This window comes from Carcharodon carcharias, chromosome 7 (genome assembly GCF_017639515.1).
Source record: "Carcharodon carcharias isolate sCarCar2 chromosome 7, sCarCar2.pri, whole genome shotgun sequence".
In the NCBI taxonomy this organism is placed as follows: Eukaryota; Metazoa; Chordata; class Chondrichthyes; order Lamniformes; family Lamnidae; genus Carcharodon; species Carcharodon carcharias.
The window spans coordinates 129444574-129468660 of record NC_054473.1 but is presented as its reverse complement, the minus strand read 5'-3'; the positions used below and the strand labels follow the sequence as shown (position 1 = coordinate 129468660).

At 42.1% G+C, this 24087-nt stretch overlaps 1 protein-coding gene across 1 annotated transcript in view; it reads right to left on the bottom strand.

Moving 5' to 3' along the window:
• The window catches only part of LOC121280051, a 76352-nt gene that overhangs the window by 51119 nt on the left and 1146 nt on the right, over nt 1–24087 (bottom strand). Inside the window, exons 2-6 of the mRNA XM_041191680.1 lie at nt 22265–22380; nt 20946–21072; nt 4373–4514; nt 3648–3741; nt 2493–2626 (exon numbers count right to left, since the gene is read on the bottom strand). Of these exons, the coding sequence (XP_041047614.1) occupies nt 2493–2626; nt 3648–3741; nt 4373–4514; nt 20946–21072; nt 22265–22362 (595 nt within the window). The 5' untranslated portion in view covers nt 22363–22380. The remainder of the gene's footprint in view (nt 1–2492; nt 2627–3647; nt 3742–4372; nt 4515–20945; nt 21073–22264; nt 22381–24087) is intronic.

The window sequence follows — 24087 nt, the reverse complement described above, 5'->3', positions numbered from 1 at the left end:
CATTCCTGTCTTGTCCCAAGTAGATGGTGGACAGGCTTTGGGGAATCAGAAGGTGAGTTGCTCACGGCAGGATTCCTAGTCTCTGACCTGCTCTTATAGCCCCAGTATTTAAATAGCTAGTCCAGTTCAGTTTCTGGTCAATGGTAATACCCAGGATGTTTATAGTGGGAGATTCAGCAATGGTAATGCCATTGAATGTCATGGGGCAATGGTTAGATTCTGTCTTGTTGGAGATGGTCATTGCCTGGCACTTGTGTGGTGTGAATTTTACTTGCCACTTGTCAGCCCAAGCCTGGATATTGTCCAGGTTTTGTTGCATTTGGACATGGACTGTTTCAGTATCTGAGGAGTCGTGAATGGTGCTGAACATTGCGTAATCATCAGTGAACATCTCCCCTTCTGACCTTATGATGGAAAGAAGATCATGATGAAACAGCTGAAGATGGTTGAACTGAGAACACTACCCTAAGGATTTAAGCAAGAGGGTGAGAATTTTAAAGGCTGATGCCACCAGCCATCTTCTCCTGAACAGAAATGATGTTATCAGTACTTTAATGGCTATAAGCAGAGAAATGTGAGCAATTGTCTTTCTAATTATCACAAATAGATGCATAATGAGGGGGAATCAATCACTGTATCTTTAACAGCAGCATAGAATGATGAAAATAAATGAACATTAAAAATCTGGCCCACTTGGCACCAAACTGTCATCATTTAAATGGAAAGAAACTAAGGAAAATGAAAATGATCGAACAAAAAAATTGAAGTTATTGTAACAATACTTAGCAGTGAGTGAAGCATATCAAGAGTTGGAATATCTTAAACGGTCAACATCGAGCCAGAATCTTCACTTCATTAATCAATGGTGCTTCTGCTCTGGTTGCCAAAGCAGATAAAGGATGTTGCATGAATTGAGGGGATACAGAAGAGGGCAACCAGAATGATTGCGGGGATGGACAGGGGCAGATTTGATTATGATCAGCAATTATAGACATCTTTTCATTGGAAGAGAGAAGGTTGAAAGGTGTTATTTTTTGGATTCTAAAATGGGACTAACTGACATAGAAAATGGCAAGCTATTTCATTTTGTCCAGTATAGTGGAACCAGAGAATCCAGCCTGCACTTAAAGGTGGTAAATTCAAAACAAATCTGCAGAAACATGTCAGTAAACAAATAGTAAATCCATGGAACAGGCTTGTAAGGGAGGCAACAGAAGCATTTAATTTATTGTTAATTTATTTGAATTTCAGAAAATTATATTTTTAGAAACAATATATGGGTAAGTCACAACATGGCATGTGGTAAGTATAGCATGCTTGTTGGTGGGGAGAGAGAGCAGAGAATAGGTGGTTTTGGACCTATGGCTCCCAAAGTTTTCCAGCACTGGCATTTTTCCCGACTGGGTCTGTTGTAGAATGATTGATAAAGTTTGGTTGCTATGATTAGTCAACAACTCTATTATCATTGTATCATGTGACCACTAGGATGGAGGAAGGCAAACTAAATAAACACAAGTACTGCTAGATGACAGAAAACAAACATCCATTGCTTCACTAGGAAACAGCGTTTGTTGTTCATCTAACTAGAAAGTTCATTTTAACAAATACTTTTACACTTTAGGAAAGGTGTGAGGGTCTTTGGGAGGGTGCAGAGGAAATTTATCAAAATGGTTCCAGGATGAGGGATTTTAGTTACAAGGTTAGTTTGGAGAAGCTAGAGTTCTTTTTTTTTGGGTGACCTCAAACAGGTGTCAGAAGGTGATGGTGAGATGCCTTCTTGAACCTCAAGTACACCCACAGTGCCAATAGGAAGGGAGTTCCAGGATTTTGACCCAGCAACAGTGAAGGAGCAGCGATATTGTTCCTAGTCAGGATGGGTGTGACCGGTTGGGGGGGGGGCACGGACTTGCAGGTGGTAGTGCTCCCATGCATCTGCTGCCCTTGTCCTCCTAGGTGGTAAAGGTCGTGGGTGTCCAAGGTTCTGTCGAAAGAGCCCAATGAGTTCCTGCAGTGCATCTTGTAGATGATAACACACTGCTGCCACTGTGTGTGTCAGTGGTGGAGATTCAGGGGAGGTTTGAGAGATGTACAAGATTAAGACAGGTTTACATAAGATGGACAAAGACAAACTACTCCCAGTAGCTGATGGTACAAAAGCTAACACAAATTTAAGGTTTTGGGCAAGAGATACAGTGGGGTGCAAGGAAGAACTTTTTTGACACAGCGAGTGGTAATAACCTGGACCTCCCTGCATACGAGCTTGGTGGAAGCAAAGATGATTTCAAAAGGAATTTCCTTGAGGGAATAAACTTACAGGGCTACAGGGATAGAGCAGCAGAATGATTGGCCTGCTGTAAAGAGAATGGGCATGGACTTCAAGGGCTGAATGGCCTCCTTCTGTGCTATAATGACTCTGTGACTCTTAACAGGAAAAATCCTTGGCCCTACAAATTCTCAACTATTTGATCACATCTGGATAAATCCATACGTACCTGCTGTATGTTGGAGTCTCTGTCGTGTTACCCTTTCGAACTCTGAAACACTTAACGTCTTCTGTTTTCGAGCTTTAAGGTCTATGGGCAAATTCTCCTCTGTGGTATCTTCTGTTGGCAAACTTAAATCAAAGCTGTCATTCCCGAAGAAAATATAAATCATTAAAACAACATGTTCTAACAGCCTATTGCACACACATTTTTAATCTTCCTGCAGAATGACATGTAAAATTCTGATTGAGATTATCTCAAACTCCCTCAATGGCTCAGTTTGATAGTGCAGTGGAACTAGTGTGGAATTGAATCACCTAGAACAGGAAGGTACTATGATTCTCAGCCTATGCTCATCCGGAGAGCTTCCAGTCTAAGTATGTATATAGAATTACCCAGGGTTTTCACTCTTTATCCCTATCCAGTCATCCTAAATAAAAGTGCGCACATGCAAGTAGGAGATGAAAGCAGGATCAGGCTTGCCTGTAGTACTTCACACAGTTAAATGGCTTGCAAAAACTTATGGCATAAGATCACATATGAATGAAGGCCACTTAAGTGATGCCTGTACCTTTAAAACCATCATTCTGTGGAAAAAAAACTTCCATTTATATAGCACCTTTCATGGCCACAGAGTCTCACAAATTGCTTTACAGTCAATGAAGTACTGTTGATGTGCAGTTGGTAACTTGTAATGTAGGTAACGTGGAGACAATTTTCACATAGAAAAGTCTCAATGAGGACAAGGCCCTGCTGACAGCAAGCCCCCACCAGCAGCAATATGATAATGATCAGGTAATCTGTTTTTGTGACGTTGATTGAGGGACAAACATTGACAATGACACCAAAGATAATTCCACTGCTCTTCTTTGAAATGAGATCTTTTACATCCTCCTTTGAGAGCCGACAGAGCCTCAGTTTAAAGCCTCATCCGAAAGACAGCATCTACAACAGGCTGGAGCATCAGCCTTGATTTTTGTACTGAAGTCCTGGAGCGGGACTTGATTCTGCAACCTTCTGATTCAGAGGCAATGGTGCCTACCAGCTGACAATCTAGCACTGTGCCTTGGAGATAAGGATGTTAAAAAGGCAGGATGATTTCACTTACTGATAATCCATATCAGGAGTTAGCTCTATGTATTCTTACTTCATTAATTTATGTACCTGCTAGATGGTACTTTTTTCTTCACTTGAGATTTCTTTTGCATAGATTTCTTCATTTTAGGATTCACAACCTTAACTAAGGAGGATTCCAGCTCTATTAAGAAAGCAGAAAGTTTGTTCAAGGATTTGTAACATTAATCCTACTAAAGTAACACAAAGATGTGTGAGCAAGTAATGCAGTTATTGGTGATTTGGCCTCTCCCCCAGTAATTCAGTTGATATAATCAGTAACTGAACCAGACAGACCAGATGATTGCAGGTTGAATTCCCTCCTCTGTACAGAGTTAGCCAATCCCAGAATTACGACCATCCTGAGTGACTGGATTTGGGAAATCTGCAAGACTTCCTCCTCCTAAACCTAGCCAGCATGGATATATCTGGACATATGAATGGACCTATCTGTGGACATCAAGCCAGGACAAGTTGACACTTAACCATAATATCCCCCTGTTGTTAAATTGTTTGCCAATATTCACTGTTTCTGTTCACACACCAATTGCCACTTTGGTAAGGTGAAGACTGACTGCCTGTACACAGCTACTTCCAAATACATTCAAACTGCAATACAAGCTTGTCAAGTTACAACTCTGTGATAAGATTTCACGATATTGACTTAATTCTTTTTCCACTTTATGCATTTAAGTACAGCATCCTTGCATAACAGTTCATTAAAATATACAAGTTTTCTACAAATATAACTGTAAGAAGATGTAATTGCTACCCACCAGTCCGCATGAATTTCTTCAGAAGACCTCTTGGTGTGTAATCATCTAAAGCCTCCCAAGGGATTGCTTCTACAGTCTTTGCTTTGCTCAATGCTGGAGAATTCTTCTTGGTTGAATGCCTTTTAGATGATCCAGCAGTCCCCTTTATCCAAAAAAACAAGTTTCCTTATTTATGAGAATAGAACTTAGAGTTTGACCAGATATTTTTCTCATGCTCAGTATCAACAACCATTCCCATAAATGAGCTCCTAATGGACCAAATGCAACCTTAAAGCAGGTGGTAATGTAGCATTGCATAGGGTTGAACAGAAACCATATTACTGTAATTAGTCACTGAAATTGACACAGCTCCATTTGTACTTTTCTCACCATTTTTAAAATTATTTCTCACAGGGTGTGTGTGTTGCTGGCTAGGCCAGCATCTGTTGTCCATCTCTAATTACCCAACAGATAGTGGATGAATAAACACCATCAGACTATGCCATTTAGGCTACAAATTATGAATCTTTGTGATTAAGGGAAAAAACTTTCATAACCTCAGGATGTCCCAAGCATTTTACAGTCAATTAATTACCTTTCAAGTATGTAATGTAGGAAATGGGTTTTCATATATTTTTCCTTGTACTATGAATTTTAAGTACTGTACTTTATACATGCTTGTGCTAGCTTCGGTAAGCAATGAGTTAACTGTTGAATTGTGTTCTAATGGGAGATTGCTGCTTGCATTGATTAGGTTAGGCATAAATAAAGGATGTCATGCAATGATTTGGGATAACATGTTGTATGAAACTAGATGTGTATAGAGACAAAGGGTAAGAAGTTAGAACAATTCAGGATGATTAAATTAATGAATTGATGAAATTAGAACAGTTTAAAATGATTGAGTCTGTCAATGAAATGTATAGTTTAACAATAAGAGACAGAAAAAGGGCAATTCGAAATGACAAGGCTATTTGGGTATTTTTGATTGTATTGCTAAACTCTAATCGTAATTGTGTTACCAGAAGTGCTACCAAGGAACAATTTAGACTCCAAATTTTTGCATGCGTTAGACTTTATTAATTGTAGCTCAGGACCTAGCTATAGATTGTGTATCGATTGTCTATTGATGTAACTGTGAATGGTGCATTAGTGGTCTATTCATGTAACTGTGAACCGTGTATTGACCATACTAATTGTGTTATGAATGGTGCGAGTCAATTGCTTTTAGCATATATGGTTGGAGAAATCCTGGATACCAGAGCTAGAGAGGGATAAGAAGGATTCTGAAAGGATCCAGCACACAGGTTCACTGAAGAAAGAAGATCAAAGAGAGAGGAAAAGAAACAGAAGTCAGACCAGAACTAGCGCCGACCTGTGTCCGAGCTGCTCCTGAAAGTAAAGGCCATATGCAACAAATAGACTATTGCCTGGTTGTCAAGTATTATTTTATTACTTAATAATTCTTCTTAATTTGCTACGCTAAAGCCACTATCAATGTTTTATCTTGTCAGGAACCCAAATAATGTTTCAAGTAATTTGCAGAACCTTAAAGGCTGTCTCTAATTAACACACAGCAAGGTTTCACATATAGTTATGGAATAAATGATCGGATAATCTATTTTAGTATTGTTAGTTAAGGATAAAATATTGGCCAGGACACCAAGGAATCATTTCTGCTCCTCTGAGAGTGTCCTTGGGATCTTTGATGTCTACTTGACATGACAGATGGAGCCATGGTTTAACGAAGCATTCCTTTGGTATGACACTGAAGCATCAGCCTAGTTTATTTGCTCAAATATCTGGAGTGGGAATTGAGCTCACAGCCTCCTGATTCAGAGGTGAGTTTGCTATCACTGAGCCGAGGGTAATAACAAATTGTAAAAATTAAATGCTGGTAACCACAGGGCTACTTGCATGCCAAACAGCATAAGCAGCATGTATTATGGACCAAGATGGGAGGGATGCACAGTCAATTTGAGCCCCACTTCTCTACAGGTCGTAACAATAGTTTGAATGCTTCATCCACCCATACAACTGGCCAATTGTTTACCTTTGATACTGTCATTCCTAGCATAAAAAGATCCTAACCAGGCTTCCTTCAATAACCATAAAAAAATTGATTTATCATCAAACTGCTTTTTCAAAAAACAAGTGAATAAACTGGTGAACATAAACGTAGTTGAGAAGTGTAACGATTTTCCCCTTTCTTTAAAAAACAGATATTCAAATCCCCATAAGCTCTCACACAAACACAAAACAGGACAAGACAAACACAGACCTCTGCAGAGGCTGGAGTATGGGAACATTTCTTTTAAAAGGATAAAACCTAAGAGATCTCGACGCTGTTGATCTAACAGAATTCTGGTCACAATAGGTCTGGAAGTTTCTTCAGATGGATTTTTTGGTGAAACTGTCCTTGACGACTCGTACTTATCACAAATTTGCAGACTTTCAAAAAAAACACAGATGATTTATTCCAATGAAACATTTCTGAGGTAAGTTTAACACAAAGGTGGGGCAGGGAGAGTGGAAGAGTCTTTTCTTGCAGCCTGCTTCTAAGGCACACCCACACTTGCTTTGCCTGAGACTTTAGAGACTAAGATACTCAAAGAATGCTTCTCTTAGGCCAGGTGTTCTTAAACAATCAGCATTAGTCTTTCGCCTAGCAACAGCAGTTCTTTGTTAACTTAGATATACAAAGTATCTCTTCCTTCTCCAGGTATTTCCGCTGGACATCCATTTTGAGGAAAGACATTCACAGCCCCAAATTAATATTGCAAACTTTTAAAAGTAACTCAGGAAGAATACTGTCCAGGATTCAATGTGGTTTCTTGAGGTAAAGCATTCACAGCCATGAATTAATATAGCAAACTTTTAAAAGTAACTCAGGAGGAAGAACGTCCAGAATTCAATGTGCTTCAAATTTTCCAAAATGGATTTCTCATATGCCTCCACTCATAATGAATTAAATGCCATTTTCAAATGTGTTTCATTACAAAACATTTAGGAAAATATATACAACATATATTTAAAATTTTAAACATGCACTCACCATTCTCACCCACTCCTTCTACAGAATCTCTGTCTAGTGTCTAACCTTTTGATTTCTACATTATATGAACAAAATTTGCATTTTGGATGATGCATCAGCAATTACGTTATCTTTTCCAGCAATATGGACAACCTTCAAGTTATAAGGCTGTAGCAACAAACTCACATCAAAACAGTCTGGCATTGAGCCTTAAACATTTCTACAAAGGCCAGTAACAATCCCAGGGTTTCCTTTTCTATGGCGGAATATCTTTTATGATGCCAACTTAACTTTTTAGAAAAGTATCCCACTGGCTTTTCTATGCCTGATTCATCTTTTTGTAATAAGGCCACATCCAACTGCAAGTCACTGGCATCGATTGCCACCTTGAAGGTTAAATGAAGATAGGGCAGCCAACACCAGTTCACGAAGTGATTTTTTAACATGTGTTGGGTTTGTGCTTTTACCTGAGCCTGTTTCTCTGGGCTTAAACGATAAGGATGTTATTTTATAGGAGTCCTTTCCATATGCACATCATGTGTGGCTAAAGTTGTAAATAGCCTAACTAAATCTTTCTCATTGTCCTATCTCTAAGTATGTGAACATGGGGTCTAACTGTCCTAATATTTCAGAATTAGTGAATCGAATACCAGGAGGTTCAATTGGTGAATTGTCTAAATCTCCTTTTGCCTCACTCTCACTGTCTCCTTCATCCTCCACTCTCCTTACTACTTGACATACCTGCTCTTTCTTATCCTCCTCCCTACAATGGTATGGTGTTTTATATTCATTCAAGGATTGTGGGCTTTGATGCCCAGGCCAGCATTAATTGCCCATCCCTAATTGCCCTAGAGGTGGTGGTGGTGGTGAGCTGCCTTCATGAACCGCTGCAGTCCATATGGTGTAGGTACATCCTAGTGCTGCTAGGGAGGAAGATCCAGGTTTTTACCTAGCGACAGTGAAGGAACATATATTTCCAAGTCAGGATGGTGAGTGGCTTGGAGGGGAACTTCCAGGTGGTGATGTTCCCATGTATCTGCTGTCCTTGTTCTTTTAGATGGTAACAGTTGTGGGTTTGCAAGGTGCTGCCTAGGGAGCCTTGGTGAGTTTCTGTAATGGATTTTGGAGATGGTACACTGATTGGGTCTGTGAGAGGGAGAGAGTGGGTCTGTGAGAGTGAGAGAGTGGGTCTGTAAGAGTGAGAGAGTGGGTCTGTAAGAGTGAGAGAGTGGGTCTGTAAGAGTGAGAGAGTGGGTCTGTAAGAGTGAGAGAGTGGGTCTGTAAGAGTGAGAGGGTGGGTCTGTAAGAGTGAGAGGGTGGGTCTGTAAGAGTGAGAGGGTGGGTCTGTAAGAGTGAGAGGGTGGGTCTGTAAGAGTGAGAGGGTGGGTCTGTAAGAGTGAGAGGGTGGGTCTGTAAGAGTGGGAGGGTGGGCCTGTAAGAGTGGGAGGGTGGGCCTGTAAAAGTGGGAGGGTGGGCCTGCGTGGGAGGGTGGGCCTGCGTGGGAGGGTGGGCCTGCGTGGGAGGGTGGGCCTGCGTGGGAAGGCGGGTCAAGGTGAGAGTGAGTGGATCTGTATCAGAGAGTGAGTGGATCTGTGTCAGGAAGTGAGTGGGTCTGTGTGAATGAGTGACTGAGTCAGTCTGTATGGGTGAACCAAACATATGAAATAGGAACAGAAGTCGCCCATTTGGCCCCTCAAGCCTGATCCACCATTCATTAAGATCATGGCTGAGATGTTGGTGATTTGAGTTCCACATTCTTATCTACCCCCCCGATAACCTTTAATTCCCTTGTCTAACAAGAATCTATCAATCACTGCCTTAAAAATATTCAATGACTCTCCCTCCACTGCCTTTTGAGGCAGGAAGTTCCAAAGTCGCACAACCGTCTGAGAGGAAAAAATTCTCATCTCTGTCCTAAAAGGACAACTCCTAATTTTAAAACAGTGCCTTCTAGTTCTGGACTCACCCACAAGAGGAAACATCCTTTCCATGTCCACCTTGTCAATATCATTCAGGGTCTTATATACTTCAATCAAGTCATGTCTCACTCTTCTAAACTCCAGTGGAAACAAGCCCAATCTGTCTAATCCTTCCTCATAAGGCAACCCGCAGATTCCAGGTATCAATCTAGTAAACCTCCTCTGAACTGCCTCCAATGCAATTACATCCCTCCTTAAATAAGAAGACTAAAACTGCGCACAATTTTCAAGATGTGGTCTCAGCAATGCTCTGTATAACTGAGGCTTAACATCCTTACTTTTATGTTCAATTCCACTTGTAATAAAGGTTAGCATTTCAATAGCCTTCTTAATTACTTGCTGTGCCTGCATTTTAACTTTTTGCGAAGATTGCACTTGATCCCTCTGCACCTCGGAATTCTGCAGCCATTCTCTGTTTAAGTAATACTCTTTTTTTCATTCTTCCTGCCAAAGTGAACAACTTCACATTTTCTCACATTGTACACCATCTGCTATATTTTTGCCCACTTACTCAACCAATCAATAACCATCTGCAACCTCCTTATGTCCTCTTCACACCATGCTTTCCTACCTGTCTACATACAAACATACGAATTAGGAGCAGGAGGAGGCCACTCGGTCCCTCGAGTCTGCTCCAACATTCAATTAATTCATGGCTGATCTGATTTTAATCTCAACCCCACATTCCTGCCTCCCCCAATAACCTTTCACCCCCTTAATCATGAATCTATCTAGCTCTGCCTTAAAAAATATTCAAAGACGCTGCTTCTACCGCCTTTTGAGGAAGAGAGTTCCAAAGACCCACAACCCTCAGAGAAAAAATTTCTCAACTCTGTCTTAAATAAGCGACCTCTTATTTTTAAACAGTGACCCCTAATTCTAGATTCTCCCACAAGAAACATCCTCGCCACATCCACCCTGTCAAGACCCCTCAGGATTTAAAGGATCTCTTACTCTTCTAAACTCCAGTGGATACAAGCCTAACCTGTCCAAACATTCCTCATAAGACAACCTGCCCCTTTCTGGTATGAGTCTAGTAAACCTTCTTTGAATGGTTTCCAAGGCATTTAAATCTTCCTTAAATAAGGAGACAAGTACTGTACACAATATGGTAATGGTATCTTTGTGTCATCTGCAAATTTAGCTACCATGCCTTCACTCCCCACATCTAAGTCATTGATAAAAATTGTAAAAATTTGAGGCCCCAGCACAGACTGTGGGATTCCACTCATCACATCCTGTCAATCATAAAAAGATCCATTTATGCATGCTGTCTGATTTTTGCCAGCCAACCAATCTTCTATCCGTGTTACCCCCTAAATCATGAGCTTTTATTTTCTGCAATAACCTTTGATGTGGCACCTTATCAAATGCCTTCTGGAAATCCAAGTGCAGCAAGTCCATAGGCTCCCCTTTATCCACAGCGCATGTTACTCCTTCAAAGAACTCCAATAAATTGATTAAACATGGTTTCTCTTCCCCAAAACCATGCTAGCTCTTCCCAGTTGCCTTGAGTTGCCCTAAGTGCCCAGCTATAACCTCATTAACGATCGATTCTAACACCTTCCCCACGACAGACATCGTGCTAGCTGGCCTAGAGTTTCCTGTTTCCTGCCTCCTCCATCCTTGAATAGAGGGGTTATATTTGCTATTTTCCAGTCTGATGGAACCAGAATCTACCCCTGGATTTGCCACATCCACCCAAGGTTGATCCCCCACACCCCCTGTTTAGTTTAAAGCCCTCTCTACTTCCCTAGATAAGCGATTCACAAAAACACTCGCCCCAGCACGGTTCAGATGTACATTGTCCCAATGGTACAGGCCCCCCACTTTCCCCAGTACTCGTACCAGTGTCCCACAAACCACTTCTCCCACGCCAGTTTTTAAGCCACCCATTCAACTCTCGAATCTTATTTGTCTTCTGCCAATTTGTATGTGGCTCAGTTAATAATACAAAGGTTATTACCTTTGAGATTCTGCTTCTTAATTTGGTACATAGCTTCTCATACTGACTGTGCAGGACCTCCTTTTTTGTCCTGCCTATGTCATTGGTACCTACATGCACAACAACAACTGGATCTTTCCCCCTCCCACTGCAAGTCCCTCTCCAGCTGAACCTTGGCACCAGACAAGCAACAGCCTTTTGGACTCTCGCTCTTTGCTGCAGAGAACAGCTATACTATACTGTCCCCCTCACTATACAGTCCCCTACTATCACTACATTCCTGTTTGCTTCCCAGCTTCAACAGCTTCCTGTACCATGGTGCCACGGCCATCCTGCTCATCCACCTTGCAGACCTCGCTTTCATCCACACAGGTTGTGAGCACCTCAAGCCTGTTTGACAATTGCAAAGTTTGAGGCTCCTCTACTATTGTCTGCACCTGCCTCACTCATGTCACATCCTTCTGTCCCTCAATGCTGACCAAAACTGGCAACCTTATTCTAAGAGTTGTGACCATTTTCTGGAACAGATATTTCTCCCCCTCCCTTATGATGCACAGTGTCTGCAGTTTGGCTTCCAGTCAATAATTCTGATCTGGAATTCCTGTGGTTGCTTACACTTTCTGCAGATGTGTTTGTCCTGGATCACCTTTGGCATTCAAGAGCTCCCACTTTCCACAGCTGCAAGATAACACCTGTCCTGCCATTGTTACTTATGTTATTTAGTTAATTTAATTGCTCACTTAATTAACTTAGAATAATTCCTACGCATTCCACATCTCTTTCTCCCATGCACTGAATTTCCACTACTCACTCAATCTCCGTCTCACTCCGGTGTCCGGTGTAGTCGCCTGTCTCCTTGCGCGCCCCTACTCAAGCCTCTGCATGTGAGTGAATGGATCTGTGAGAGTGAGTGAGTTTTTTATTTGTTCATGGGATGTGGGCTTCACTGGCTCGTTTATTGCTCATCGACAATTGTCCTTGTTCAGGGGGCTTTAAAGAGTCAACCACATTGCTGTGGGTCTGGAGTCACATGTAGGCCAGACCAGGTAAGGGTGACAGATTTCCTTCCCTAATAGACATTAGTGAACCAGATGGGTTTTTATGACAATCAGCAATGGTTTCATGGTCATCATTAGACTGTTAATACCAGATTTTTATTGGATTCAAATCCCACCATCTGCCATAATGGGATTCGAACCCAGATCCCCAGAGTATTACCCCTGGGTTTCTGGATTAGTGACAGTGAGTCTGGGTTGGAGCAAGCGAGCGAGCGGGTCCAGAGTGAGCAGACAATGGGGTCAGAGCGAGTCATTGAGTCTGGGTGCGTGAGTGTGTCTGTGAGTGAGTGACAGCATCTGTGAAAGAGAGAGGGCGGCCAAGCGGGTGGGGGCGTGCGAGAGCGCGCCGGCGGGGCCTCCGAAAGCACGCCGGCGGGGCCTCCAAGAGCGCGGGCAGGCCTGAGTGACTCTGTGTGTGTGAGTGAGTGTGTTTATGTGAGTGAGTCTCTGTGTGTGAGCAAGTGAGTCTCTGTGTGAGTGAACGAGTGTGTCGGTGTGAGCAAATGGGTCTATGTGGGAGAGTGGGGCTGAGTGGCTCTGTGTGAGTGACTAAAGGTGTGTGTGTGTGTGTGTGTGTGTGTGTGTGTGTGTGTGTGTGTGTATGTGTGTGTGTGAGAGTCAGTTAGAGTGGCTCTGTGTGAGTAAATGAGTGAGTGGGTTTGTGTGAGTGAGTGAGTGGGTTTGTGTGAGTGAGTGAGTGGGTTTGTGTGAGTGAGTGAGTGGGTTTGTGAGAGTGAGTGAGTGGGTTTGTGTGAGTGAGTGAGTGGGTTTGTGTGAGTGAGTGAGTGGGTTTGTGTGAGTGAGTGAGTGGGTTTGTGTGAGTGAGTGAGTGGGTTTGTGTGAGTGAGTGAGTGGGTTTGTGTGAGTGAGTGAGTGGGTTTTTGTGAGTGAGTTTGTGTGAGTGAGTGGGTTTGTGTGAGTGAGTGAGTGGGTTTGTGTGAGTGAGTGGGTTTGTGTGAGTGAGTGAGTGGGTTTGTGTGAGTGAGTGAGTGGGTTTGAGTGAGTGAGTGAGTGGGTTTGAGTGAGTGAGTGGGTTTGTTTGAGTGAGTGGGTTTGTGTAAATTAGTGAGTCTGTGCGAGTGAGTGGGTTTGAGCGAGTGGGTTTGTGTAAGTTAGTGAGTCTGTGCGAGTGAGAGGGTTTGTTTGAGGGAGAGGGTTTGTTTGAGGGAGAGGGTTTGTTTGGGGGAGAGGGTTTGTTTGAGGGAGAGGGTTTGTTTGAGGGAGAGGGTTTGTTTGAGGGAGAGGGTTTGTTTGAGGGAGAGGGTTTGTTTGAGGGAGAGGGTTTGTTTGAGGGAGAGGGTTTGTTTGAGGGAGAGAGTTTGTTTGAGGGAGTGGGTTTGTTTGAGGGAGAGGGTTTGTTTGAGGGAGAGGGTTTGTTTGAGGGAGAGGGTTTATTTGAGGGAGAGGGTTTGTTTGAGGGAAAGGGTTTGTTTGAGGGAGAGGGTTTGTTTGAGGGAGAGGGTTTGTTTGAGGGAGAGGGTTTGTTTGAGGGAGTGGGTTTGTTTGAGGGAGTGGGCTTGTTTGAGGGAGTGGGTTTGTTTGAGGGAGTGGGTTTGTTTGAGGGAGTGGGTTTGTTTGAGGGAGTGGGTTTGTTTGAGGGAGTGGGTTTGTTTGAGTGGGTGAGTGAGTGGGTTTGTTTGAGTGGGTGAGTGAGTGGGTTTGTGTGAATGAGTGAATGCGTTTGTGTGAGAGAGTGAGTGAGTGGGTTTGTGTAAGTCAGTGAGTCTGTGCGAGTGTGAGTGAGTGAGTGAGTGGGTCTATGAGTGAGTGACTCTGAGTGAGTGAATTTGGGTGAGTGAGTGAGCAAGCGAATGAGTCTGTGTGAGCAAGTGAATGCATGCGTCTGTGTGAGTGAGAGAGTCTGGGTGAATGTATGAGGGAGATGATAGCATAATGGTAATGTCACTGGGCTGTTAATCCAGAGGGCCAAGCTAATGCTCTGCTCTGGTGACAAATCCCACCATGGCAGCTGATGGAAGTTAAATTAAATGAATAAATCTGCAATATAAAGCTAGTCACAGTAATGCTCTTAAAGGAAGGAAATCTGCCAGCCTTTTTTAGTCTGGCCTACCATGGCAATGTGGTTGACTCGTAACTGTCCTCTGAAATGGCCTAGCAAGCCGTTCATTTCAAGCCTGGCAACAAATGCTGGCCTTGTCAGCGATGCCCACATCCCATGAAAGAATAAAGAAGGCAACGCATGAGTGGGTGAGAGAGAGAGCCATGAGACTGTGAGTGAGCTGGACACACACACACAATCACACCCCCACACACACACCCCTGCCTTCCTCCTGCTCCCATCCCAAAACCCTATCCACAAGGCGGGCCAGGAGGGGAGGAAAACACAGGCAGAAAAACAACCTGCTTTTGTCCGAATTCTGCTGAGGTTAGCAGTGTTAGTTAAACCCAACTCCATCCCCACCCCTTCCCCAGTGACCGGGATTTGGGGGACTGGTCTGGCTCTCTCTAACTCTGCTTCTTAAGTGAAAAGGCAAACAAGATTTTATTGGTTAACTCTGCTATTTGACACTTTTTAATGGTCACTTTTATTAATTACACTTTTAAAAAAATTATCAATTTACTTCTTTGACATTGATTTTTTTTAGAAAAATAAAATGTTTAAACTCGCGTCAAACCTTATCTTGCCAAAATTTGCTCATCAGCCCCTTGAGAGAAAAAAAACTGAAATGAGGCACCTCACATGAAAAGATTGGACAAGCCTGATCTACAAGATGCACTGCAGAAACTCACCAAGGCTTCTTCAACAGCACCTTCCAAACCCACAACATCTACCATCAAGAAGGACAAGGGCAGCTGATGCATGGGAACACCACTACCTGCAAGTTCCCCTCCAAACCACACACCATCCTGATTTGGAAATACATCGTCATTTCTTCACTGTTGCTGAATCAAAATCCTGGAACTCCCTTCCTAACTGCACTGTGGATGTACCAATACCACATGGACTGCAGCAGTTCAAAAAGACAGCTCACCACCACCTTCTCAAGGGCAATTAGGGATTGGAAATAATTGTTGGCCTAGACAGTGGCACCCATATCCTTTGAAAGAATAAATTTTAAAAAGGGTCATTGTAGTAGGTTTCACTTGATAACAGAACATGAAACTCACACTGCCTCAAAAATAGAAAAACAATAAAAACACAACACTTCACTTATTAAGTCAGCCTCTGTCTACAAGTTTCTGTTGGAGACACTCTGTCCTATTGCACTCTCAAAGTCTTCACACTTTCACCTCTACGTAGGTTACATAGTGGAACAGGATGAACTGAAAAGCAGTGATTCCTTTTAGATCATAATCGTGCTTGCCTCCAATGCCTCCAGAAGGACAAAAGATGATCCACAAACTTGCAGTTGAACATGGGTATCTTGAATTGTACATTTTCAAACTCCCTCCCTGCCCCAAACTTCATTATTTCAAATGTGCCAGTGTGTCAACTAATGGATGCTAGATACAAATTCTCTTGTCACTTACTGTCACGAGATCTTCCATCTCTGGCTGGAAAAATAGATGAGGCCTTGGTTTAATGCCTCAAATAATGCAGTTCTTCTACACTTACGTGGCTGTCTAGATTATCTGCTCCTGTCCTTCTGACGCAAACGAACAGTTCAGTGTACTGGAGCATCAACACTCTAAGACACTATATATCACATGAGGAAACACGACTAAAACTTTCACAAAATGCTTTTCTATTGGCTAAATATCTAAGTATGACCATTGCAAATGTAACCATACTATTCAAGAAAGGAGGGAGAGAGAAAACAGGCAACTACAAACCTGTTAGCCAGACATCAACAGGGAAAATACTAGAATCTATTATATAGGATATGATAACTGGACACTTTGAAAATAATGATCTGATTGGGCAGAATAAATATGGATTGATGAAAGGGAAAGCATGTTTGACAAACCTATTGAAGTTTTTTGAGGATGTTACTAGCAGAATAGATAAGGGGGAACCAGTGGACGTGGTCTATTTCAATTTTCAGAAAGCTTTCGATAAGATTCCACACAGGAGGTTAGTAAACAAAATTAGAGCACATGGCTAATACATTGGCATGGATTAAGGAATGGTTAATGGACAGAAAACAAAGAGTAGGAATAAATATGTCATTTCAGGTTGGCAGGCTACAACTAGTGGGGTAATGCAAAGAACAGTGCTTGGGCCCCAACTGTTCACAATCTATTGAAATGATTTGGATGTGGGGACCAAATGTAATATTTTCAAATTTGTGGATGACATAAAACTAGGTGGGAACATCTGTTGTAAGGTTGCAAAGAAGCTTCAAGGGGATTTGGACAGGCTTAGTGAGTGGGCAAGAACACGGCAGATGGGATATAATGTGGATAAATGTTAGGTTAGCCACTTAAGGAGGAGCAGCGGAGGTGCACAGTATTTCTTAAATGATGAGAGATTGGAAACTGTTGATGTCCAAAGGAACTTGGGTGTCATGCATTTAAACACACGTAGAAAATAGGTGTAAGCCATTCAGCCCTTCGAACCTGCTCTGCCATTCATTATGATCATGGCTGATCATCCAACTCAATAGCCTGCTCTCACTTTCTCCCAATATCTTTTGATCCCTTTCGTCCCAAGAGCTATATCTAACTCCTTCTTGAAAACATACAATGCTTTGGCCTCAACTACTTTCTGTGGTAGCAAATTCCACAGGCTCACCACTCTCTGGGTGAAGAAATTTCTCCTCATCAGTCCTAAATGGTCTACCCTGTATCCTCAGGCTGTGACCCCTGGTTCTGGACTCCCCCACCATCAGGAACAACCTTCCTGTCTAGTCCTGTTAGAATCTTATAGGTTTCCATGAGATCCTCCCTCATTCTTCTGAATTCCAGCGAATATAATCCTAACCGACTCAATCTCTCCTCATATGTCATCCGAGGAATCAGTCCGATAAACCTTCGCTGCACCCAAAGACCATAAGACCGTAAGACATAGGAGCAGAAATTAGGCCATTCGGCCCATCGAGTCTGCTCCATCATTCAATCATGGCTGATAAGTTTCTCAAACCCATTCTCCTACCTCCTCCCCGTAACCTTTGATCCCCTTACCAATCTATCTCGGTCTTAACTCAATGACCTGGCCTCCACAGCCTTCTGTGGCAATGAATTCCATAGATTCACCACTCTCTGGCTAAAGAAGTTTCTCCTCATCTCTGTTCTTAAAGGTCTTCCCTTTACTCTGAGGCTGTGCCCTCAGGTCCTAGACTCTCCTACTAATGGAAACATCTTCCCCACGTCCACTCTATCCAGGCCTTTCAGCATTCTGTAAGTTTCAATCAGATCCCCCCCCTCGTCCTTCTAAACTCCATCAAGTATAGACCCAGAGTCCTCAAACATTCCTCATATGTTAAGCCTTTCATTCCTGGGATCATTCTCGTGAACCTCCTCTGGACCTTCTCCAGGGCCAGCACATCCTTCCTGAGATACAGGGCCCAAAATTGCACACAATATTCCAGGTGTGGTCTCATCAAGGCTCTGTATAATTGCAGCATGACATCTCTGCTCCTGTACTCGAATCCTCTCACTATGAAGGTCAACATACCATTTGCCTTCTTTACCCCCTGCTGCATCTGCGTGCTTACCTTCAGCAGCTGGTGTATGAGGACACCCAGATCTCGTTGCACATTTCCCCCCTCTCAATTTATAGCCATTCAGATAATGATCTGCCTTCCTGTTTTTGCTACCAAAGTGGATGACCTCACATTTATCCACATTATACTGCATTTGACATGCATTTGCCCAATCACTCAGTTTGTCTAAATCACAGAAGCATCTCTGCATTCTCCTCACAGCTCACCCTCCCACCAGCTTTGTGTCATCTGCAAATTTGGAGATATTACATTTAGTTCCCTCATCTAAATCATTAATATATATTGTGAATAGCTGGGGTCCCAGCACTGATCCCTGCGGTACCCCTCTAGTCACTGCCTGCCACTCAGAAAAAGACCCGTTTATTCCTACTCTTTGTTTCCTGTCTGCCAACCAGTTTTCCATCCATCTCAATACACTACCCCCAATCCCATGTTTTACACGTTAACCTCTTAAGTGGGACTTTGTCGAAAGCCTTCTGAAAGTCCAAATAAACCACATCCACTGGCTCCCCCTCATCAATTCTACTAGTTACATGCTCGAAAAATTCCAGAAGAATTGTCAAGCTGATTTCTCTTTTGTAAATCCATGCTGACTCTGTCCGATTCTGCCACTGTTTTCCAAGTGCTCAGCTATTAAATCTTTTATAATGGGCTCTAGAATATCCCCCACTACCGACGTCAGGCTGAATGGTCTATAATTCCCTCCCTAACTCCCTTTTTAAATAATGGGGATAAATTAGCTACCTTCCAATCTATAGGAACTGTTCCAGAGTCTATAGAATCTTGGAAGATGACCACCAATGCATCCACTATTTCTAGGGCCACTTCCTTAAGTATTCTGAGATGTAGATTATCAGGCCCTGGGGATTTATCGGCCTTCAATCCCGTCAATTTCCCCAACACCATTTCCCTACTAATACTGATTTCTTTCAGTCCCTCCCTCTCACTAAACCCTGTGTTCCCCAACATTTCTGGTATGTTATTTGTGCTCTCCTTTGTGAAGACAGAACCAAAGTATGTATTTAGTTGGTCAGCCATTTCTTTGTTCCCCAATATAAATTCCCCTGTTTATGACTGTAAGGGACCTACATTTGTCTTCACCAATCCTTTTCTCTTTACATACCTATAGAAACTTTTGCAGTCAATTTTTATATTCCCCACAAGCTTACTCGCGTACTCTATTTTACCCATTCCTAATCAATCCCTTGGTCCTCCTTTGCTGAATTCTTAACTGCTCCCAATCCTCAAGTTTGTTGTTTTTTCTGGCCAATTTGTATGCCTCTTCCTTGGATCTAATACTATCTCTAATTTCCCTTGTAAGCCATGGTTTGGCCACCTTTCCTGGTTTACTTTTGCGCCAGACAGGAATAAACAATCGTTGCAGTTCACCCATGCGCTCTTCGAATGTTTGCCATAACCTATCCACCGTCATCCCTTTAAGTAACGTTTCCCAATCCATCATTGCCAACTCATGCCTCATACTATCGTATTTTCCTTTCTTAATATTCAGGACCCTAGTCTCAGGATCAACCATGTCACTCTCCATCTTGATGAAGAATTCTATCATATTATGGTCGCTCATCCCCAAGGGGCCTTGCACAAATAGATTGTCAATTATTCCTTTCTCATTACACAACACCCAGTCTAGGATGGCCTGTTCTCTAGTTGGTTCCTCAACGTATTGGTCCGGAAAACCATCCCATATACACTCCAGGAATTCCTCCTCTACGGTATTGTTACTAATTTGATTTGCCCAATCTATGTGCAGCTTAAAGTCATCCATGATTACAGATGTTTCCTTATTGAATGCATCTCTAATTTCCTGTTTAATGCCATTCCTTGTTCATGTGTCCTTGTTCATAAGTCACTGAAAACTAACATGCAGGTGCAAGAAACAATTAGGTAGGCAAATGGTATGTTGGCCTTTATCACAAGAGGATTTGTGTACAGGAGTAAAGATTTCTTGCTTGGTTATACCGCACCTGAAGTACTGTGTCCAGTTTTGGTCTCCTTACCTAAGGAAGGATATACTTGCCATAAAGGGAGTGCAATGGAGGTTCACCAGACTGATCCCTGGAACGGTGGGATTGTCTTATGAGGACAGATTTAGAAGACTGGGCCTATATTCTCTAGAGTTTAGAAGAATAAGGTGATCTCATTGTAACTTACAAAATTCCTAAGGGGCTAGACAGGGTAGAAGCAGAAAGGATGTTTCCCATGACTGGCACCTCTCATCACATTGTTGGCAAATTAGTGCTAGGAGATCTCAAAGTACCACAGTCCTGGTGTGGCAACAGTAACACAAAAGCAGTTTAAGTTATCCTTGCACAATTTACACTGTTAGTGTGGAATTAATCAAAAAACATCAATTTCCTTCAGCATTTTAAACTGGAAATAGTATTGCACTGAATCTCACATGAAACTCAAACGCCACAGATATGGGCAAATACCCAAAATTCTGCAACTGAGCAGTGAGCATTAATAGTTAAGATGCAGCTTGAGGGAAGTTCTTTGAAACCGTGCATGTTTCCAGTTAAAAGCACTTATCTGAACAAAATTTCTCTCAGACCACGAGAGATTCAAGTCTGAAAGGTAGCTCAGAATAAGGGGGAAGCAATTTAGAACTGAGATGAGGAGGAGTGTCTTCACTTAGAGGGTAGTGAATCTTTGGAATTCTCCACTCCAGAGAACTGTGGAAGCTCAGTCATTGAGTATGTTCAAGACACAAATCGACAGATTTCTAGATACTAATGACATCAAGAGTTATGGGGACAGCGTGGGGAAATGACATTGAGGTAGATAATCAGCCATGATCTAGTTGAATGGTGGAACAGGCTCAAGAGCTGAATGGTCTATTCCTGCTCCTATGCTCATAAACCCTTCACAACGATAGATTAAAATAAGCTAATGTTGGTTCAGATGAAATAGCAGAAAAATGGTTTGTGACTCACAGCAGCATCATTTCTCAGAGGACATGTCAGTTTTGCTTTCATTTGGCTGCGAAGAACCATACTTGGAGACTGCTGCACAGAGATGTCAATGAGCTTTTTGGGAGTACTTGCCTTTTTCTGTAACCTACTGTTTGAAGAGAAAAAGAATTCATATTTATAAAATTGGCAAAAAGCAATTTGTAGGTGTCATAATTTGCTAACTATGGATCAAGTGCTATCTGGTTAAAATATTTGTTAAGCTTTGCTGAAACAGCTATTTCTCACTGGGACACATGATGGCTGCCTGAGTACCTTTAGTCCTTAATACGCCATTTACAAAATCACCCTCTAAACAACGCTGAGTCAGAACAGTAGGGTAAAACATTTGTATATCAACAACTCACCACTGAGTTCAGCAATCTTAATGGAAGATGACATATGGCAGAGGCTCAACAGCTGTCAAGTATGTTGTTGCTGCACTAGCGGAATATTTTTTTTACATTAATAGTGTGCCAATGCTAAATTATCAATGAAGACAGCACCCTGGAATTGACGGTCCCAGTGCCCCAAGTGCTGTTGTCTGAGGTAGCACAAAATGTTAGTTTCATTCCTAATGGTTCTCCAGTTGGCACCTCTCATCACATTGTTGGCAGATTAGTGCTAGGAGATCTCAAAGTACCACAGTCCTGATGTGGCAACAGTAACACAAAAGCAGTTTAAGTTATCCTTGCACAATTTACACTGTTAGTTTGAAATTAATCAAAAAACATCAATTTCCTTCAGCATTTTAAACTGGAAATAGTATTGCACTGAATCTCACATGAAACTCAAACGCCACAGACATGGGCAAATACCCAAAATTCTGCAACTGAGCAGTGAGCAATAATAGTTAAGGTGCAGCTTGAGGGAGGTTCTTTGAAACCTTGCATGTTTCCAGTTAAAAGCACTTATCTGAACAAAATTTCTCTCAGATCACGAGAGATCCAAGTCTGAAAGGTAGCTCCAGCTCACTGATTTGAACATTCTGCACAGCTTTAAACAATAGCGCTGAGAGTGAGATTTGAACCTGTGCTGTAAAATTCTATTGGATTTCAAGACCAATACCTTAACCTCTCATCCAATGCAGATGCAAAATTCTGACAGTGGGGAGGTTCAAAATCATGCACCACAGAGACTGGAGCCTGTACTAAGTGCCTTAGAATGCTTAGCCCCTCTACATGCGACTGAGGTGATATTAATTTCCTGTCTCAAAAAAGTATTATCCTGGGAATGATGACTCACATCAATGGGCTTAAAGGGGGAGATAAACATATAAGTAACTGGGAAGATAACATTCTAACCTGCGTGTTCTTGGGCGTACAATACTCTGTGGAACCTCTTCAGTAATCATACCCTTAATTAGGGTGCGCATCGTCATATCTTCAGGTAAGGAGTCCATCTTTTTGATTAGAAAAATCTGCAGAAACAAAAGCAGTCAACACAAGTATTTTCTCCACCCAGTCATCTACAGCTAACCCAGAAAGTCTGGAAATTCTTCAAATTTTCTTGGAATTTAGAAGCATATTAGATTCTCACTAAAAGCTGTGCATCAATATTGCTTCTGTCAGTCTGCTTGTTTAAGTTGCTGATCTGGAAAAGTCTATTTTCTATCCTATATATTCACTGATTGGTAAATTGTCTGGACTATTAAAAAGTAATAAAATGCAAAAACAATTCAATTCAGGCATGCACTGTTCTTTCAATGCTAAACGCCCTTATTTTTCAGATTATCTGGTTGGTCTTGACACCCTCCAAAAGAAACCTGAATTACCTTGATTCTCCACTCAAAAATATTTGTTTATGCTGTACAAATATATTAATTGACATATAAATAACAGCAAAGATACATAAACCCAAGATATTTGGCAGGGGGCTGGCGGGGGGGGCAACTGAAGGTTCCTCCACTGCTCATCACTATCCAGTGACCACTGCTAAAAGTGCTATTGCATGGAAATTGGGTTAGGACAGTTCAGCTGTGATACCCTTCGGGTTGAATATCCGCCATCATTCATTTTTTCTTGATCAAATATACAGGATAGACAGCTGGAAGAAATACAGAAAACATAGTAGTACTCATTAATGTCCATCTCATAATAAGTTACATGATTGGAGGGGCAAAAGGTTTTTGTTGTGGCGTCAGTATTCTAACAAAATAAACCTGCAAATATACCGAGAAAAGGAACATAGATATCTCTACCTTAATAAAATCTGAAATATCATACTCAAATGCTACAGCTTTAATTTAATATTTATTGAGAGAATTAATTTACATTGAAATTACTTCTGAGATATAGCCTTCAAACAGGAATTTTTTACAACAATACTAATAGATCTGGCATTTAATACAGCAATACTTGCCAAAGAACACTGCTATTTTCAGATAATTTTCGACATGGTTAAGGCTGGCAAGTGCCATTGTGGCTTTATTGAAAGGATTTCCAATTATCACATGCCTTATCCGAGAAATGTTTGAAATTTCTATATGATTATTTTTGAGGTGTAGCTAATGATAATGATAAATATAGAAATCAATTTATGAAAGCCAGATCCCACCAGTTTATTTTGTTTTGGCAGTGTTCGGTGCCCAGCTCACAGGATTGGTCAAAAGCTCATTTCTTTGGTCCCAAACCCAAATATGCAGTCAATTCCCTGGGCCACTGCCCTGAGAATGCATTTGGTGCTTGGGTCATAGAAACAGTGCTAGGAGTACAGTCAATGCCCAGGTTAAAGTCAGTTCATTGGGTTGTGGGCCCGTTACACATTGCGCTCTGGTTACAGAATCAATGTCCTGGGTCCCTTCCCCGATTATACATTGGTTCTCACAGCTACCTGGTCAACCCCCTGAGTTGCTTCAACAATTACAGGTTTGAACCCCAGTTAAAAGGTCAGTTCTCTGGGTCAGTGCCAGGGTTAGTTTCCTAAATCAGTTCCCAGGTTACTGGGTCAGTTTTCTGGGTTGATGTCTGGTTACCAGATCAGTTATCTGGGTTAGTTCCCTAGGTCAGTTCCCTGGGTTACCAGATCAGTTCCCTAGGGTACTGCCCTGGTTACCTGCTCAGTTCCCTGAGTTGGCTGACCATGTCAATTCCTTGGTATAGTTGCCTGGTTACCAGGTGAGTTCCCT